At 35.6% G+C, this 21,246-nt stretch overlaps 1 protein-coding gene and 1 pseudogene across 8 annotated transcripts in view; one reads left to right on the top strand and one right to left on the bottom strand.

Moving 5' to 3' along the window:
* The window catches only part of CEP63 (centrosomal protein 63), an 83,824-nt gene that overhangs the window by 47,766 nt on the left and 14,812 nt on the right, over positions 1–21,246 (bottom strand). For all 8 annotated transcript variants that reach the window (XR_010343453.1, XM_064378715.1, XM_021666633.2 and 5 more), the window contains one exon: positions 11,773–11,950. Coding sequence is in view for 7 of the 8 variants with exons in the window: in XM_064378715.1 (XP_064234785.1) it covers positions 11,773–11,950 (178 nt within the window). In the remaining variant the exon portion in view is untranslated. The remainder of the gene's footprint in view (positions 1–11,772; positions 11,951–21,246) is intronic.
* LOC105716504 (developmental pluripotency-associated protein 4-like) lies at positions 7,596–8,485 on the top strand (annotated as a pseudogene).

Raw genomic sequence — 21,246 nt, 5'->3', positions numbered from 1 at the left:
TAACTCTGAAAAAACACTAAAAACAATGATGTGGAATTCAACATCCTCCTCCCAGAAAATAAAACTTCAGTAACACTGAAAGGGAGAAATGAGAGCTTCAATTTACAGTTAATTACACTATTGATTCTTATGCAATACTAAATCACTGATCAGTAAACAGAAGTGAGAATATTAGCTGTTAATGAAGATAACAAGACCAAGAAATTCACAGATCTTCTAGTACTTCCTACAAGAGTTCTAGATAAAACAAAAGAAAGTAGAAAAAATTATGCATGCAAACAGAACATACTAACATAAATTAAACAAGTATAAAAATACAAATGTACTTTGTGTAAATGTAAAACAATAAATGTGAAAAGATAAGGACTTTCAGTATTTAAAACAGAAAGTAAACATGCTAAGTCACGTTCAATCATTTCTAAACTTCCAGGCCCAATACAGAACAATCCAGAATACCCATGGGCAACAATACACAAAATACATATTTTCAACTATTCAAAGTGAGAATTGACTGCTACTTCTTAAAATACACTTAAATTGAAAGTAAATATTTGCACAGAAAAGTACAGCTCTCTTTTTGATAAAACATTGAGCTGTTTCATACACCTATAGCAACTTAGTATTATTAATCTTTTAATTTTTAGCCATTCTGGTGTATATTTAGGGTTATCTTGTGATTATAATTCATTTTTCTAGTAACCAGTGAAACTAAGCACCTTTTCGCATGCTCACTGGTCATTTTGATATCTTCTTTTGTGAAATGTGTATTTATCTTTTGCCCATTTTTCTACTCAGTTAACTTATTATACAGGTTCTTTATCTAGCTTTTATTAGTTTTATGTTGTAATTATATGAAAAGTTCATTATTTTAATATAGTCTAAATTAGTAACCTTTTATCATTATTTTTTAAGAAATCTTTCCCTACTCCAAGGTCTCTAAGATTTTCTCTTATGACATCTTCTGGAAAATTTTCAGTATTTCACATTAAAATTTATAAATCATCTAGAATTGAATTTAGTATATGGTATGAAACTAGAAGTTTCTTTTTCCCTCATATTGTTACTCAGTTGATCCAGTGCCATGTATTGAAAAGACTCCCCACTACCTTGCAGTGCCATTTGTCATGAATCAAATGCTCACATATGTGGGATCTGTTATGGGACTCTTTATTCTGATCCATTGGTTTGTTTTTCTATCCTTGCAATATCAGACTGTCTTAACACAGTTTTTAATAAATCTTGTTTTCTAGTACCCTAAGTGCTCCACCTTAATTTCTCTTCATCAAGATTGTCTTGGCTACTACCACACAAATATGAGAATCAATCTTGTCGATTTTCACTTTAAAATATGCTGGAGTTTTAATTAGAATAATACTGAATTAACAGATCAATATTGGAGAAACCAATACCTTTAAAATATTGAGTCTTTCTGTCCATGAACACAATTTATTCTTCCATTTATATCAGTTCTTATTTCTCTCCATAATTTAGAGTTTTATGTGTAGAGGTCGTGTACCTCTTTCATTGGATTTACTGTATTTGGTGCTTTTTTGATACTCCTGTTAACGGTTATCTTTTTTAACTTCATTTTAAATTGCTTTTTAGCTGGTATAAAGAATGCAATAAATTTTAGTATATTAACCTTTAATTCAGCAATCCTACTATTTCATTTGTTAATTCTAACAGTGTGTCTACATAGATTCCTTGGCTTTTCTGTGTACACAAAGCATGTGCTAGTTAATTACTGCAGTGGTAGTTCTTCCTCTCGAATCCTTGTATCTTTTATTATTCTTGCTTTATTGCACTGGCTACACCTCTACTACAATAACAAAAAAAATTGGTGATACTGGGCATCCTTGTCTCATTCATAATTTCTGAAAAAAGGTTCTAGTGGTTTACATTAATTGACACTTGTTATGTTTCTTGTATACCATTTTACTAAATTAAGGAAATTCCCTTACATTTCTAATTTTCTAAGGGATTTTAATATTTTTATCACAAAAGAAGTTTATTAAATTCTTTTCCTGGATTGGGGTAACTATGTTGTTTTTTCCTCTGATAATGTGATGAATTATATTGATTTACAATGTTAAAACAACCTAGAATGCCTAGAATAAACCTAAGTTAGTATGTAATACTGTTTCTAAATATTGCTGGATTTAGTCTGTTAATATTTTGTCTAACAGTTTTATATTCACATCCATACAAGACTGATTTGTAATTTTCCTTAACTGCTATGCCCTTAAGTTTTGAAATGAAGATTACGATGCTTCATAAAAGGAGTTAGGAAAATCTTATCTTTTCTTCTGTTCTTTGGAATATTTTACATAAAATTGGTGTTACTTATTTCTTAAAATGTCTGGTAGAATTCACTAATAAAGTTTACTGGGCCCAAAAGATTTCTCTGTGAGTGGGTTTTTCAATAAACAAATTGAATTTAGCCAGGCATGTGGCTCACACCTGTAATCCCAGCACTTTGGGTGGCTGAGGCAGGTAAATTACCTGAGGTCAGCAGTTTGAGACCAGCCTGACCAACATGGTGAAACCCCATCTCTATATATAAAATAAATAAATGTATATACACACAGTTAACATTCTCTCTAGGTACCACATTAGCTGCATTCCACAAGTTTTGATACATACTATATTATCAGTCTGTCCAAAATATTTTCTAATTTTCACTGTGATTTCTTATGATTAATGGACTATTTAGAAGTGTTATTGCTTAATTTCCCAGCTTTTGAGGATTTTCTGGTTTTGTTCTGGGATTAAATCCACTTTGGTCAAAAAACATGATTCCAATCCTCTGAAATATGTTGAGATATGTTTTATGACAGTAGTGGTAAATGGTCCATATTCACTTGAATGTGTATTCAGCAGTTATTAGGCACAATGTTCTATTTAGGTTAATTAGGTCAAGTTTGTTAACTAGGTTAAGTTTGTTAATCTTGATCAAATCTTCTTCACCTTAACTGAGTTTTTATCTGCTTGTTCTATTAATTGAGAGCTATGTGTTAAATCTTCCACGATTACCATCCACTTAATTTTTCCCTTAATTCTGCCTGTTTTTGCTTTGTGTATTTTAAGCCTATGTTATTAGGTATTTACAGAATTGAATTATTAAAGCAATAATTGTGTCCCTAGATCTCTAGTATTGCTTGTGGCTTTAATGTTTGTCTCATGCTAATATAGTTACATCAGTTTTCTTTTGGAAGTTTTCTCATGTCATATTACTTCCAAGCTTTTATTTTCATTTTTTTAATGTCTTTCTTTTTATGTTCTTCAAATTTAGCAAGTTCTTTTCCTAACCTCTTGAGATGAATCATTACCTCAAGATTTTCAGCCTTTCCTTTTTTCTAATACATGCTCTTATGGCTATAAATGAGATATTTTATCTACATTCTGTAAGTTTAATGTTGTAGTATTTTCATTTTGAATTCAAAGTATTTTCTAATTTCCATTGTGATTTCCTCTCTGATCCATGAATTATCCAGAACTTCATGTCCTAATTTCCAAATACATGCAGATTTTCAAGTTATCTTTTTCTAACTTATTTCCAGTATATGCTCAGAGAACATACCTATGATTTCAAGCTTTTGAATTGTATCAAGATTTACTTTAAGGCTCAGCATAAGGTCGATTTTGGTAAGGGTTTTATTTGTGCTGGGTAAGAATGTGTACTCTGAAATTCCGTTGTATAATATTCTGTATATATGAATTAAGTCAAGTTTGCTGATCATGCTGTTCAAATCTATATTCTTTCTTATGTTTGTCTGCTATTCCATCAGTTACTAAGAAAAATGTGTTAAAATTCTCCCCTATGATTGTGGTTTCATCTGTTTCTCCTAGTTCTGTCACTTTTCACATATAGATAAGAGAGAAAGAAAATTTTCCTTTAAAATTATTTAATTAGATACTTAAATTAGATACACAGACTTTTGTCTTGGTTTCAGTCCCCCAACAAAGTATAGTCTGAGACATGGACTTCAGGGCAAGCAATTGGAGGTGACCCCAGGATGCACAGTGAGGACACAGGGAGAGCAAGGCAGAGAAGGAAGAAAAGCTAATAAAGGGTGTGTTACTGAGCATATTAAGCATATTACTGAAGTAAGCAGCTGGTGCTGAATTCCACTGGGAACCCACTAAGGAACCAGACGGAATGTTTCAGAACCGTCCCTCTAAGGGATGGGAACTTGGAGAATTCACCCAGTTCCTCCACTACTTGAGCCTTGACCTACGAGTGTTAACTCCCTGACAATTCCAGATTTGCTCTGAGCAGCTTTCCAAGGCCCCAGAGAGAGAAACATAGTATAGTACAAGTGTGACCAACCCATAGCCCACGGGCCATATGTGACCCAGTACAGCTTTGAATTCAGCCCAACATGAATTCATGAACTTTGTTTATCTGAAAATGTCTTTATTTTACCTTTATTCTGGATATAAAATTCTCGTTTGGTAGAGGAAAAAGTCATGTGCTTTCTTTGCAGATATTTTATTATTTTCTGGCTTTCACCTTTTTGGCTAAGTCAACTGTTAAGAGCTATTTATAGATAATCTTTTTTTCTTTGAATGCCTTTCAGATTTTTCCCTTTGTCTTTAGTTTTCAACCATGGTAAGTGGTTCTTTTTATTTATCTTGCTTGAGATTCTTGGACTTCTTAAATACATGGCCTTCCTCACTTTTGGAAAAATCTCAGCCAGTATCTCTTCAAATACTGCTTGTGACCATTCTCATTCTTTTTTCTCCTTTGGGGATCCCAAAAACACTTATATTAGACTTTCCTACTGTGTCCTCTTCCTCATATCCTTTCATCCATATTTTCTATCATTTTTGTCTATGCTTTATTCTAGACATTTTCTTCTGTCACATCATCTAGTTCACTAATTATCCCTTAATCTTTAAGACCTTAACGTCAGTCATTCTATTTCTCAATTCTAAAGTTTCCACTCATATTTTTTATGGTTTTTAATCCTTTTTTGAAATGCTCAATCGTATCTTTTAGCTCCTTGAACACAATAAACATTGTGAGCATAATGCCAAATACCTAGATTTATCATGGGTCTACTTCTATCTTCTGTTTTTCTATTTTTCATTTGTGTCGTCTTGTCTCCTGGTCCTTGTTGTCTAAGGTTATTTTCTGAGCAAGTACCAAGCATTGTATTTGCAAAATTATTTGAAGAAATAATTTTTCCTTTGGAGAAAATTTATATTTGCTTCTTCCAGGTTCCTGGAAACCCTAGCACTCTGGAGATGCCTGGGGACAGTAGCACCCTTAAGTTTAACTTAAACTGATTTCAGGGATTTAGATGTTTGAAGCTGAGTGGTTTTCTCTTCTAGTCCATCCTTACTCCTAGGGTCCTAGGGTACAAGCCTTTCAGTGTCTCCAGCCAAAGTGAAGAGGAGTTCAGAGCCTCTTAGACCCTTGGTCCCTTAAAGTTATCAAAAACACCACTCAACCTTTTATCCTCTCAGCTGCCTTCTTTATTTTCAGTTAATAATGGCCCCAAACCCTGGACACACCTCCCTGAACCTCTTGTCCAGCCTAGATCTTGGCCTGGTAATTGTTCACCATCCTGACAGCATTTTACTTCAAGCAAATTTTTTTAAAATCTAACTTACCCATTTGTCTGCAGTGAGTGGACTGCCCCAAATTACCTAATCTGCCATTACCAAATATTAAAGTCTGAAAGAATTCACATTTAACTGTGAACATCCTGAGGGAAATTTACTTCTAAAACTGATTTCTATAGCCACTCAAAGTTTCAATCAGGCCTAAAAATAGAATAAAGATATTTTCGGATAGATAAGCTCTCAAAAGTATACTCTATCAAAATGGAAAAGTAAACATATAAAGATGATAACAGAGAATACAAGAAGCACAAATAGAGAAGCACAGAAAACCTCCATAATAATGGTGAAGGAAGTTCTCACAATGACAGCTATACAGCTATCCTTGAAAGCAACCTATCCACATTGGAGAATGGCAAGCTCCAGAAGAGATGTCTTCACAGCGAAAATAAATAAAATAAAATAAAATGGACAGATTACTTGCCCTGTCTAAACACAATGACAGAAGATTTACATCTGTGTCAGAGAGTTTGGGAAGAATCAATGGTAGGTATGTTCAAAAAACCAAATGAAAATGAGACATTAGTAATTTCCAGGAAAACAAAAAAGCAGTACAAAAAACAAGCATGCTTACAATCACATTACCTGGCTCAACTGTGAATAATATTTACCATGTCAGTGATATAGATACTGAATACTAATCTAACAAAAAATTAAAATATGCACTCCTGGTAAGATGAGGGGACAATAATTGTATGTAAGAGAGCAAAACCCCTCATCTTTCATAGTAGCAAGTCATTAAATAGCTAAAACTAAAAATTAAAATAGAGCAATAAAAAAGGTTCCTTGGAAACATAAGGAAAATGCTAAAAGCAAGAGTTAAAGGCTTGAAATCACTCCTCAGAAAAGTAAGAATCCTAGGTTCAGTGGGGTGGGGAAGATTACTATTTTTTTCTTATGAGCCTTGTAGAAACATTTTTCTTTTTATTTACTGTGAAAAGTATAAATATTAAAAGTGAAGAAAAGCTTAGGACCATTAAATGCTAAGAATGAGGGAAGTTACTTGTCCAAGGCCATTCAGCTGAAAAGAGGCAGGGGTCAGGACTCCAAATTCTTTACTCATTTTATAAAGTCAACCTGCCCTGTAGGGAGCTGGAAGATAACAACAGCAGGAATGTCCGTTAAAACCAACCCAGTGCCAACACTGTAATCAGAAACACACAAAGGCTTAACTTACAAAATAAGTTGCTTGTATTAGTGATCCACCAAGTATGATTTGCCAAAGTTGTTTGCAAACAGCAATCCAGCATAAGAAGCTTGAGGCAGAGTGTAAATCAAGTATGTCATGAAACACATTGTGCAACTGACATTCTTACAAGCAAAATTTTCTCAGCGAAACATGGATATACACTGATTTACATCCTGGTGCAAGCTTTTGATCTCATCACAGACCTGTCATTTGATTAGCAGTGGTTTACACCATAGGACTAACTGCTTCTGGGTCTGTACTTTTCAAACAAGAAAGAATGACTGATACAGTTTGGCTCTTGTCCCCACCCAAATCTCAAGTTGAACTGTAGTCTTCAACATTGGAGGAGCAGACTGGTGGGAGGTGACTGGATCATGGGGGCAGACTTCCCCCTTGCTGTTCCTGTGATAGTGAGTTCCCATGAGATCCGTTTGTTTAAAGGTATGTTGCACTTCCCACTTTGCTCTATCTCCTCCTCTGCCCTGTGAAAATGTGCCTGCTTCCCCTTCACTTTCCACACTGATTGTTAGGTTTCCTGAGCCCTCACCAGCCATGCTTCCTGTACAGCCTATGGAACTGTGAGTCAATGAAACCTCTTTTCTTCATAATTTAGTTCCTTATAGCAATGAAAGAATAAACTGATACAAAAACGAAAACATAAAGCCCTATTTTCTGGTTCTTATATACTGCTCAAATCGGATTATGAATGTGTTATAACACATAGTTGAAAGAAGTGTTTTGGTTCTGGAAAAGTTTTATCAAGCTCCACTTGTTAAGTATGGAGAAGTCAAAAAAGCAAGGAGTGGAACTCCACAGGAAGTTGAGGAAAGAGGATCAGCAAGCTTCTAATTAATCAAGCACAACTGCTTTGCCAGGAATATCAGGCAAGGAGACCAAACGAAAAATACCTGTCAAAGGTGACAAAGTGCTCTGCCCAAAGAAGAAGTCAGAGTTCAGTGACAACCTAAAACCTCAGAAGAAGATACCAATCTCTCCACTACCCTCTAAACTGCTACCCATTAATCTGATTCACCAGGACATCCTATGGGCCCGGTGCCAACATTTAAAGCTGAGCTCCAAAGGCCAGAAATTAGATGCACATAAGCACCTGTGTGCCTTTGCCGACCCAAAACAAAAGGACAATCTTAGCACAGCAAAAGAGGTCAGAATCTGGAAAGCATTACAGAAAAAAAAAAAAAAATCAAAGGTGGGCAAGGGGTAAATGTTCCTGAAAAGTTCTGAGGAGATGCATCCTCCTGAAGTGGCTCTTCCCCCTGAGGAGGGGCTGCCTGCCCTGGAAGAAGCTGCTGCTCTCCTTGAAGGAGTTAACACAGCTGTGAGACAACTTCTGCCCCAGGGGCTTCGCTGGCCTCCAGGGCCAGCGCAGGACACCAGAGGCAGAGGAATCTCCACATGAGAAGACCATGGGAGAAGTCTCCCTGCAGATAGAGAAGGTTGGGTTTACCTCCAGTTTCACACTGGACAAGCCTGGGCTCCAGAAAAGTAAGAAGGGAGAGTGAGTGCTCTTCTTGCTTCCTGCCTTCCAATTTTCCACCCCTGCACCTTGAAGACAGTAAGTTGTGTCCTAAGTTTGTTCGCAGGTACCAACTCTTAATAAAAAGCCTCCAGTCGGAACAAAACACCAGGAAAAAAGCACCTATATGGTAATTAATAGTAGAAAGGCTCAATTCCGTGGTAGTGGTGCTGGCAGGTGAACTCTGGTTCTCTCCACACCTGCTTACAGTCCATGCAGACTAGTGGGCTGCAGGTGTTAAGACTATGACACCCAGCAGTGCCTGCTGCTTCACTGGCTGAGATATAGACTCTAACGTTTAAAAATGGAAAAACATTTCACAAATTACCATTAATTCTAGTTAATACATAGAAAAAGTCATTTATACTACTCTTCTAAAATAGAAATTACTTCAACAGCTCTTTTAAGTGAAAACTTCTTCAGCTGAGCATTGTGAAGTAGTTAAGAAACAGGAGTTTGCTCCTGTGCTCAATTTCCCTCCCCAGCATACTGACAACTCTAGGAGCTACTCCATTCCAGTTGTGAATTTCATAAAATGTGAAGTATTTTAAGGCAGAGGAAGGCTGTTAATTGTCTCCCTCCCCAAAACACATGATTTTTAATATTCAAAACAGTATTTCTGTTTTCTTAATAACCTGAGACTTCTATGGTTTGATTCTAGGATAGAAACATGAGGTACTTTGTATTATTTCTACCTATAATTTTTTGTATATTTCTGCTGTTTAAACTATTTAAGGTTGCTCCCCACTCATAAATACATAATATATTGAATTTATATATATTCAAAACCTGTTGGTGGTACAGGCTGGATCATCTGTTTTTACAATCACTTTATTTAGGTATGACTGACACACAAAAAGCTGCACATATTTAATGTATCCAATTGAGTTTAACTGATTTTTAATTTTTTGTGTATTTCCTAAATTTATACTCCTGTGTGTCTTGGAACAGATCTGTTTTTTACTTGTCCTGTGTTTTAACGGCAGTCTCCAATATTGTCTTATCATTACAAGTAGTAGGGGATTGCCTTTGCCCCTTAAATGAAGATATTAAAAAATAATGCACTGGAAACAGTAGTAGAATTGTAACCCTCACGATACAGACTTAATAGGTTTGGGAGATAATCCTCAAAAATGTTAAAGCAAGAGAGGAAAGTTTATTGGCAAATGATATGGTTTGGGTCTGTGTCCCTGCCCAAATCTCACGTGGAACTGTAATCCTCAGTGTTAGAAGTGGGGTCTAGTGAGAGATGACTGGATCATGGGGGCGGACTTCCCCATTGGTGGTGTTCTCGTGATAGTGAGTTTTCCTGAGATCTGGTTGTTTAGAAGTGTGCAGCACTTCCCCCTTCACTCTCTCTCTCCTGCTCCACCATGTGAAGACAGCCCTGCTTCCCCTTCACCTTCTGCCATAATTGAAAGTTTCATGGGCTCTCCCCAGAAGCCACTATGCTTCGTGTCCAGCCTATATAAGTGTGAGCTAATTAAACTTCTTTCCTTTATAAACTACCCAGCCTCAGGTATTTCTTTATCGCAATGTGAGAACAGACTAATACAAGAAGCAAGATATTTTCATGGTCTCAATAGTGCTGTTCCTTCCTGCCCTTCATTGGTTGTTGGTGGTCAGAATTTTTCAGCACAATACGTAATAAACACATTTGTTCCTTAAAAAAAAAGAAAGAAAGAAGTGTTTTAATGCAACACAATCTTACACACAAATTCTATGGAACAGGTTCCCATTACTAGATTATCTTTAGAAACCTAGAAACTTAATCAACTTTCAGCAGCCCCATCAATGAAGTAATGAAGTAGCAAACTGACAAGACAGTTGCAATTCTAAATTTCTTGTATGTCCCCAGGCCAAACTTAAAATCTTGAAATCCTGACCATGGAATCTATCCATTTAATCCCTAAGCTCTCTTAATTTCTCTTTACAAGAAATTTTGATGTCAAGGGCATTAAGTAATGGCAATAATGCTCTTGACATCAAAACTAAGCCACAGAAATGAGTTCAAATTTAGCATCACAGTGACTAAACATTCTCATAATCACAAACATAACTCTTTCATGAGTTTCTAACAAAATTAATTATCAACTAGAAAAGCACTTTCATTTCAACTTGCTAAACAGAATTTTGTTTTGCCCTAGGAGAAACAAAGTGCTAGCTAAGTAGCCTACCATAAAAGAAACACTGACCCTGCCTAAATTATGATTTTTTTAAATCAAACATGATTATTATTCACTGTACTTTTATATCACCTTCTGTACTTCTGCATGGTTTGCAATTTTAAAATATATTCTCAAATGTCTACTCAAACTTTAAATTAACTGCAATTCAGCAAATAGCATTAGCAGAACACTTTGATACAGCCAGTGTTACCATGTACTACTTTGACCCAGGGTGCAAATGGCCAATCAAGGAGAAATTCTCTGGGTAAGCATAAAAACATCTTTATCAAGTCAAACTCTTTCCTTGTTACAGGAAACATTTCTAAATTATTCTTAATAAGTTTTCTCAACCAAATCCCAATCTCAGTGTGTACCACTCACAGAAGTGTACCTGGGTAAGTTGATGACAGTCTTAATGAATGGTGATCCTACTGGTAAGAAAGGTCTTCAGAGTGAGAAATGGGACCAGTGCTCCCCATAACTCTTTACCTCTTCCAATCCTTCTGAGATTGACGTACATACCAAAAATTAAGAGGCAACTCTCATATATAAATGCTTTCTACTTCCCTTCCAATATGAAGTGTACTTCCTCCTAATTTACTAGCTAAATTTATGAGAAGGAAACCAGCAAATATTATTAAACTTTTCCCCCAAATTACCAATATTAATGAGTGGTGGGACTGCAAGTAATTTTTATTTTCTTCTTTTCTTTCTTCTCCCCTAATTTTCAACATGGGTAAACATGATTTTTTTAAAGGGTTCTCTTAATTTTGTTTTAAATCTAACCAAAAGAAGCAAATTCTTGAATCTGGAACTTGTTTCGTAATACCAGCCACAAAGTGAAGCCGAAAGCAATTTCCATGAAACTCAGTGAATATTAATATGAACCTGTAATATGATGACGGTTACACAAAGTGTGGTATCCTTTTACATTTTCTTTTTTTTTTTATTTTTTATTTTTATTTTTTATTTTTTATTTTTTATTTTTTATTGCATTTTAGGTCCTTTTACATTTTCTTAAAGCAGTTATTTATATATTATATGTAACCAAGGTAAAATGATCCTTGAAATAAATGCTAATGTTCTTATACATTTTCACAATGAATTATTCTTCTAAAAGAAAACAGCAGAATCTTCATAAAAAACAATAAACTAACTTCGTATACAAATTCTTTAACAAGTATTTAAAAAGCATGTTCCATATAAAAGGCAAGATAAAAATATCAAAAAGAAGAACAAATAAATTGCTTTACCTCTTTATGTTTCACATCCAACTGACTCCTAAGAGTTTTAAGTTCCTGTTCACGGATTTTCAAGCAAGTTTCTAAAGCATGTGTCCGTCCTTCCCATTCAGATTTTTTATGAGCCACCATTATGTCAATCTGTTTCATGAGCTCCTGTAGTTCTGCTTCACAGGATGTCAAAAATCCCCTATAAAGAAGAACAGATCATTAAGAAAACAGTTCAAGTGGCTTTTCATCTTTTTCATGTAAAAATATAGCAGATGTAATTCTACCTGAAGTAAATAATTAAATGACAATAATAATGCCAATCAATAAATTACTAGAAGCAAAGAATATGATTTCTGAGCTTCTGCTTTTTTTTTTTTTTTTTTTTTGAAATGGAGTTTCATTCTTGTTGCCCAGGCTGGAGTACAGTGGTGCAATCATGGCTCAATGCAACCTCCGCCCCCTGGGTACAAGCAATTCTTCCGCTTCAGTCTCCCAAGTAGCTGGGATTGCAGGCATGCACCACCACGCCCAGCTAATTTTTGTTTTTAGTAGAGACGGGGTTTCACCATGTTGGCCAGGCTGATCTTGAACTCCCGACTTCAGGTGATCCACCCGCCTCAGCCTCCCAAAGTGCTGGGATTACAGTGTGAGCCACCATGTCCAGCCTTTTGCTTTTAATGCTCATATCAAGATGATTACCTATTCCATAGAATATCTTGTCTTCCTCTCATAGCCAACCTAAAGCCCAAGTTGTTTCGTTAAGCACAAGATTGATGGTTTGTGGAGCCAGGCTGCCACAGCTAACAAGTACCTCTGTAATATATTAGGGAAGCTTTCAGGAAGGATCCAGACAAGCCGATATGTCATAGTTCATCTAATCAAAGAAAAAAGCCTTGAAAAAAAGTAGGCTATCATGCAGGAAAGTGATAATACAATTTTAAGAGCTGCTTCAAGAAATTCATCCTTCATCCAGATTTATTTCAACAATTTCTGCCCACCTTTTTGTTAGAAACTTACTGTAATCTACCTTACTATTGTAAACTTACTGATGTCTTGGCATTTCAGGAGATGCCAGATATTGCTGAGAATCAGAAGTGAACACAAATATATTAAATTCAAAGAGGTTTCCAGAAATAGCCACAGACCACTATCATTAAAGCTTAAATACTTTTTAAAAGCACCTGTTCTTAGTGTGAAAGAACCGCTGTATTTTTACTTTTGCTTCTTAAGAGTAGAAAACTCAAGCTAGGATGAAGGCAAACATCTAGCTTCACACTGCTGTGATGAAGCAAACAACCCAAAAATATCTCCCCAAAATACTGTCTACAACTGTGACATGGATGAACTTAGCTTTTGCTCAACACTTTTGCTTCTGTACCCAAAGCACAATATGGTTGGAGGCATAACTCAGATAGGCTTTTTAAACTGCAGTGAGAAGCTTAAGGTCAAAAGAAAACTTACACTGGGAGTCCACACACACCACATAGGGGCCTGAGGACAGGCCTGCTGTGCCCACCACTACTACCACACACACTGTCCCAGGTACTGGTGATCAGCCAAGCCCCTCCTGCCACCACCAAGGTGCCTTGGAATCAACCCATCTTGCCCACTGCCAGCACCTATGCACACTGCTATCCAGGGACCTTGGAGAGGCCTGCCTCACCTACTGCTGCCACCACTGGTGCCTGTGCATGTCATCCAGGGGCCTGAAGATTGATCTGCCCTACCCACTACCACCAGTGCCTGTGCATGACATCTGGGAGCCTGAGGGCAGGCCCATCCTGCCATCACTGACTGGTACACGATGACCAGTCTGCCTGGTGCCCCTATCCCCAGCAGAGGCTTGCCATATCCTCCACTAACAACCACAGTCTAAGTTACTGAGGAACTCACAGAAACCACTGATACTGATTATAGCTGGAAAAATCATAGAAACTACATGTCTACACTCACTGAGAATCAAATCCAAAAAACCCTACCCAACCAACACTATAAAGACATCCACTGGAAAATATTTTCCATTTCCCTATGAAAGCCAAACCATATAACTGGAAGAAGTGACTGTTAAACCAGATGCACAGAAATCAACATAAGGACACAAGAAAAATGAAAAAGGTAAGAAAAATGAAAAAGGTAAGAAAAATTACACCTCCAAAGGAACACAATAATTCTTTGGTAACAGATCACTAAGAAAAGAAAATTTATAAAATGCCTTAAAAAGAATTCAAAATAATGCTATTAAATAAATGCAGTGAGATGCAAAAAAACACAGATAATAAAAACAAATCAGGAAAACAATTTATGTTCTGAAAGAGAAATTCAACAAAGAGATCGATATCATTAAAAAGAGCCAAACAGAAATCCTGAAAGTAAATAATTCAGTAAATGAAATTAAAAATGCAAGTGAGTTTCAACAACAGAGTAGAACAAGTAAAAGAATCTCTGAATCTGAAGACGGACCTTTTGAAATAACCCTATCAGACAACAACAACAATAAAAAGAATAAAAAAGAATAAAGAAAGCCTACACAGCATATGGGAGACCATAAAGTGCCCAAATATTCAAACTCTTGCAATTCCAGAAGGAAAAAAGTTGGGCATAGTTATAGAAAACAGAGTTAACAAAATAATAGCTGAGAAATTCCCAATTCTTGCAAGAGATATAGATATCCAAATAAAGGAAGTTCAAATATCCCCAAATAGATTCAACCTGAGAAGGTCTTCTCTAAGGCACATTATAGTCAAGCTGTCAAAAGTCAAAGACAAAGAATTCTAAAAACAGCAAGAGAAAAATGTCAAGTCACATATAAGGATATTGCCATCAAACTAACATCATATTTCTCAGCAGAAATCTTAACAGACCAGGAGAGAATGGGGTGATACATTCAAAGTGTTAAAACGAAAAAAACAACAACAACACAACAAAACAAAACTGTCATCTAAGAATACTATACCCAGCAGAGCCATCCTTCAAAAATGAAGAAGAAATAAAGTCTTTCCCAGACAAGCAATTGAGATAACTCATCACCACTAGACCAGCCATACAGAAAATGCATATGGGAGTCGAATATCATGGGGCAAAAGGATGATCTACTATCATAAAAACACACAAAAAGCATAAGACTCACTGGCAGGGGTGAAACACATGAGAAAGAGAAAGGCATCAAACATTATCACTAAAAAAAAAAAAAAAAAGACCAAATTACAAAGGTAAACAATAAAGGAAGAAAGAAACAAAGGATATACAGAAAGCAATTAACAAAATGACAGGAATAAGTCCTCACCTATCTGTAACCCTGAATGTAAATGGTTTAAATTCCCCAATTACAAGATAAAGAATAGATGAATAGATCAAATGCAAGACCCAACTATGAGCTACCTAAAAGAAACTCACCTCATCCATAAAGATACAAATAAACTGAAAATAAAGAGATGGGAAAAAATATCCTACACAAATGGAAACCAAAAGCATGCAGGAGTAGCTATTCCTATATCAGACAAAATAGAGTTTAAGTCAAATAAACATAAAAAGTGACAAAGTCATTTCATAATGAAAAGGGATCAATTCAGCAACAAGATATTACAGCTGTATATAACACCAGAGCACATAGACATATAAAACAAATATTAGAGCTAAAGAGACAGAGACAGACTCTAACACAATAATAATTGGGGGCTTCAATACCCCACTTTCAGCACTGTACAAATTATTTAGACAGAAAATCAACAAAGAAGCATCCAGCTTGTTCTACACTATAGACCAAAGATTCCTAAAGACATTTACAGAACATTTCATCCAACGGCTGCAGAATCCACACTCTTCTCTTTAGCACACAGAACATTCTCCAGGATAGACCACAGGTTAGGCCACAAAACAAGTTTCAACAAATTTTTTAAAATCAAAATCATATCAAGTATCTTAGACCACAAATGGAAAAAAGCTAAAAATAAAGATTAAGAGAAACTTTGGAAACTGTACAAATACATGGAAATTAAACAACATGCTCCTGAATGACCACTGGGTCAGTGAAGAAACTAAAAAGGAAATGCAAAAATTTCTTGAAACAAATGAAAATACAATATACCAAAACCTATGGGATACAGCAAAGGCAGCGCTAAGAGGGATGTTTATAGCAACAGATGCCTACATCAAAACAGTAAGAAGACAAAAAAAAGATTGAAATCACACCAAGCATCTTCTCAGACCACAGTCTAATAAAAATAAGAATACCAAGAGGAATTCTCATAATCACAAAAATACATGGAAACTGAACAACTTGCTCCTGAATGACTTTGGATAAACAAAGGCAGATATCAAAAAATTATTTGCAGTGTTAAGAAGAAAGTTTACAGCTCCAAACACCTACATCAAGATCTCAAGTTAACAACCTAAAACAATTTAATGTCATACCTAAAGGAACTAGAAAAGTAAGAACTAAACCCAAAGTTAGCAGAAGAAAAGAAGTAACTAAAATCCAAGCAGAAATAAACAAAACTGAGACAAAACAAATGAAGTAAACAGTTGGTCACAAGATGGATAGACTGCTAGCTAAATTAACAGAAAAAAAGATCCAAATAAGTACAATCAGAAATGACAAAGGTGACATTACAACCACCAATCCCACAGAAATACAAAAGATCCTCAGAGACTACTATCAACATCTTTATGTACACAGGCTAGAAAATCTGGAGGAAATGGAAAAATTCCTGGAAACACACAACCTCCCAGAATTGAACCAGTAATAAAGAGAAACACTGAAAAGATTAATGAGTTTCAAAATTGAATCAGTAATAAAAAGCCTGCCAACCAAAAAAAGCCCCAGACCAGATGGATTCACAGCCAAATTCTATCATATAAAGAAGAGGTAGTACCAATTCTATGAAGAAGAGGTAGTACCAATTCTACTGAAACTATTCCAAAACACTGAGGAGGAGGGATCCCTCTCTAACTCATTTTATGAAACCAACATCATCCTGATACCAAAATCTGGCAAAGATACAATAAGAAAACTACAGACCAATATCCCTAACGAACACAGATGCAAAAATCCTCAACAGAATACAAACTGAATCCAGCAGCACATCAAAAAGATAATCTATCACAATCAAGTGGGCTTTATTTCTGGGATGCAAAGATGGTTCAACATAGGCAAAATCAATAAATGTGATTCGTCACATAAATAGAATTAAAAACAAACACCATATGATCATCTCAGTAGATACAGAAAAAGCATTCAATAAAATCTAATATCCCTTTATGTTAAAAGCCTCAACAAACTAGGCATCGAAGGAACTGACTTCAAAATAATAAGTGCCATCTATGACAGACCCACAGCAAATATCATACTGAACAGGCAAAAGCTGAAAGCATTCACCCTGAGACCTGGAACAAGGTAAGACGTCCTCTCTTGCCATTCCTACACAACCTAGTACTTGATGTCCTAGCCAGAGCAACCAGGCAAGAGAAAGAAATAAAAGGCATTCAAATAAAAAAAGAAGCCAAATTCTCTATCTTTGCTGATGATACGATTCTTTACCTAGAAAACCCAAAAGATTCTACCAAAATGTTCCTAGACCAGATAAACAAGCTTCAGTAAAGTTTCAGAATGCAAAATCAATGTACAAAAATCAGTAGCATTTCTATACACCAATAACGTTCGAGCTGAGTACTAAATCAAGAATACAATTCCATTTACAATAGCCACACATTAAAAAAAAAATTCTAATACATCTAACCACGGAGGTGAAAGATCTCTACAAAAAGAATTACAAAACACTGCTGAAAGAAATCACAGATGACATAAACAAATGGAAAAATATTCCATGCTCATGGATTGGAAAAATCAATACAGTTAAAATGGCCATACTGCCCAAAGCAATCTATCGATTCAATGCAATTCATATCAAATTATTGTCTTTCTTCACAGAATTAGAAAAAACTATTTTAAAATTTATTTGGAACCAAAAAAGAGCCCAAATAGCGAAAGCAATCCTATGCAAAAAGAACAAAGCTAGAAGCATCATACTACCTTACTTTAAACTATGCTACAATGCTATAGTAACCAAAATAGCATAATACTGGTACAAAAATGGACACACAGACCAATGGAACAAAACAGAGAACCAGAAATAAAGCTACATATCTACAACAAACTGATCTTCAACAAAGTTGACAAAAATAAACAATGGAGAAAGGATACCCTATTCAATAAATGGTGCCGGGAAAACTGGCTAATTGTATGAAGAATGAAACTCAACCCCTGTACCTCTTCACCATATGCAAAAATTAACTGAAGAAGGATTAAAAATTCAAATATAAGACCTCAAACTACCAGAATCCTAGAAGAAAACTAGGAAATACTCTTCAGGACATTGGCCTACGCAGAGAATTTATGACTTAAAAAGTTATGTCCTCAAAAGTAAATGCAACAAAAACAAAAATTGACAATTGGGACCTAATTAGACTAAAGAGTTTCTGCACAGCGCATGCGCATGCATGCACGCGCGCGCGTGCGTGCGCGCACACACACACACACACACACACACACACACACAAATCGACAGAGTGAACAATCTACAGAATGAGAGAACATATTTGCAAACTATGCACCCAACAAAGGGCTAGTATCCAAAACATATGAACAGACACTTCTCAGAAGAAGACATACAAGCAGCCAACAAACATATGAAAAAATGCTCAACATGACTAATCATCAGAGAAATGAAAATCAAAACTATCTCACATCAGTCAGAATGGCTATTATTAAAAAGTCAAAAAATGACACATGTTGGTTAGGCAGTGGAGAAAAGGGAACACTGTTGGTGGGAATGTAAGTTCAACCCCTGTGGAAACCGTTTGGAGATTGCTCAAAGAACTAAAAATAGAATTAGAACTACCAATCAATTCAGCAATCCCATTATTAGGTATATACTCAAAGGAAAACAATTCTACCAAAAAGACATATGTACTCACATGTTCACTGCAACACCAATCACAATAGCAGACATGGAACCAATCTATGTGCCCATCGATGGTGGACTGGATAAAGAAAATGTGTTACATATACACCATGGAATACTATGCAGCCATAAAAGAAAACAAAATGTCCTTTTGCAGCAATGTGGATGTAGCTGCAGGCTACTATCCTAAGCAAATTAACACAGAAGCAAAAAACCAAATACTGCATGTTTTCATTTATAAGTGGAAGCTAAACATTGAGTACACATGGACATAAAGATGGGAATAATAAGCCAGACATGGTGGCTCACACCTGTAATTCCAGCACTTTGGGAGGCTGAGGTGGGTGGATCACTTGAGGGCAGGAGTTTGAGACCAGCCTGGCTAACATAGCAAAATCTCATCTCTACCAAAATACAAAAAAAATTTGGGTATGATGGCACGTACCTGTATTCCCAGCTACTTGGGAGGCTGAGGCAGGAGAATCACTTGAACCCAAGAGATAGAGGTTGCAGTGAGCCAAGATCACGCCACTGGACTCCAGCCTGGGCAAGAGAGCAAGACTCTGTCTCAAAAAAAAAAAAAAAAAAAAAAAAAGATGGAAACAATAGAGCAAGACTGTCTCAAAAAAAAAAAAAAAATAGATGGGAACCTGGAGACTCCAAAAGAGGGCAAGGGTAGAAGTCAAGCAAAGCCTGAAAAACTATCTATTGTGTACTATGTTCATTATTTGGGTGATAGGATAAACAGAAGCCCAAGTTTCAGCATCACAAAATACATCCTTGTAACAAGCCAGCACATGTACCCCTGAATCTAAAAAATAAAGAAGAACAAAGACTTCAAATAAACAACCTAACAATGCACTTTGAGTAGCAAAGCAAGAACAAACAAAACCCAATTAACAGAAGGAAAAAAATAACAAAGATCAGATCAGAAACAAACAAAATAGAGACCAAAAAAATACAAAAAAATCAATGAAACAAAAAGTTGGTTTTTTAAGAAGATAAAATCAACAAACCATTAGCTAGACTAACCAAGAAAAAGAGAAGACTCAAATAAATAAAATCAGAAACAGAAAAAGCAACATTACAACTGATACCACAGAAATATAAAGGGTCATTAGAGATTATTATAAACAACTATATGCTAATAAATTGGAAAACATAGAGGAAATAAATTCCTGGACACACATAACCTACCAAGATTGAACCAGGAAGAATCAGAAAAGCTGAAAAGCCCAATAATGAGTAACATGACTGAACCAGGAATAAAAAGTCTTCTAAGAGAGAAAATCCCAGGACCTGATGGCACTACTGCTGAATTCTATCAACTTCATAAAGAATAACTAACATCAATTCTTCTCAAAATATTCCCAAAAAAATAGAAAGAAAAAATTTTCCTAACTCATTCTACAAGGCCACCTTTACTCTGACGCCAAAAGCAGACAAGGATATAACAAAAGAAAAAAACTACAGGCCAATATCCCTGATGAACACAGATGCAAAAATCCTCAACAAAATACTAGCCAACCAAATCCAACAACAGAACAAAACGATAATACAGCATGATCAAGTGGGATTTATCACAGGTATGCAAGAATGGTTCAATATACACAAATCAATAAAAGTGATACATCACATCAACAGAATGAAGGACAAAAACCATACGATCATCTCAACAGATACAGGAAAAGTACTTGATAAAACTCATCATCTCTCCATGATAAAAACTCTCAATTAAGCATAGAAGGAACATACTTCAACATAATAAAGTCCATATATGACAAACCCCCAGCTATCATTATACTGAATGGGGAAAAGCTGAAAGCCCTAAGAACTTGAACATGACAAGGATGCCTACTTCCACCACTCTCATTCAACACAGTACTAAAAGTCCTAGCCAGAGCAGTCAGGCAAGAGAAAGAAATACAAGGCATCCAAATTGGAAAGGAGGAAACCAAATTGTCATTCTTTGTGTACAACATGATCTTACCTATAGAAAAACCTAAAGACTCCACCAAAAAAGTCCTAGAACTGATAAAGAAATTAAGTAAAGATGCAGAATACAAAATCAACATACAAAACTCAGTAATGTTTCTATACACCAATAATGAACAAGCTGAAAGAGAAATCAAAAAAGCAATCCCACTTACAACAGCTACCCAAAAAAAAAAAAAAAAAAAGAAACTAGGATTAAATTTAACCAAGGACATAAAATACCTCTACAGAGAAAACTATAAAACACTGATGAAAGAAATTGAGGACACAAACTAATGAAAAGACATCCATGCCCCTGGATCAGAAGAATTAATATATTCAAATGATTATATCCAAAGCTATCTACAGATTCAATGCAATCTCTATCAAAATATCTATGACATTCTTCACAGAAATATAAAAAAGAAATCCTAAATTCACACTAAACCATAAAAGGCCCTGAATAGCCAAAGGAATCCTAATCAAAAGGAACAAAACTGGAGGTATCACACTACCTGACTTCAAAATATACTACCAAGCTATAATAACCACAACAGCATGG

The sequence above is a fragment of the Aotus nancymaae genome, unplaced genomic scaffold, assembly GCF_030222135.1.
Source record: "Aotus nancymaae isolate 86718 unplaced genomic scaffold, 86718_ANA_hifiasm-v0.15.2.pri h1tg000019l, whole genome shotgun sequence".
Lineage (NCBI taxonomy): Eukaryota > Metazoa > Chordata > Mammalia > Primates > Aotidae > Aotus > Aotus nancymaae.
The sequence above is the reverse complement of the archived record's forward strand: the minus strand, read 5'-3'. Positions and strand labels throughout refer to the sequence as shown.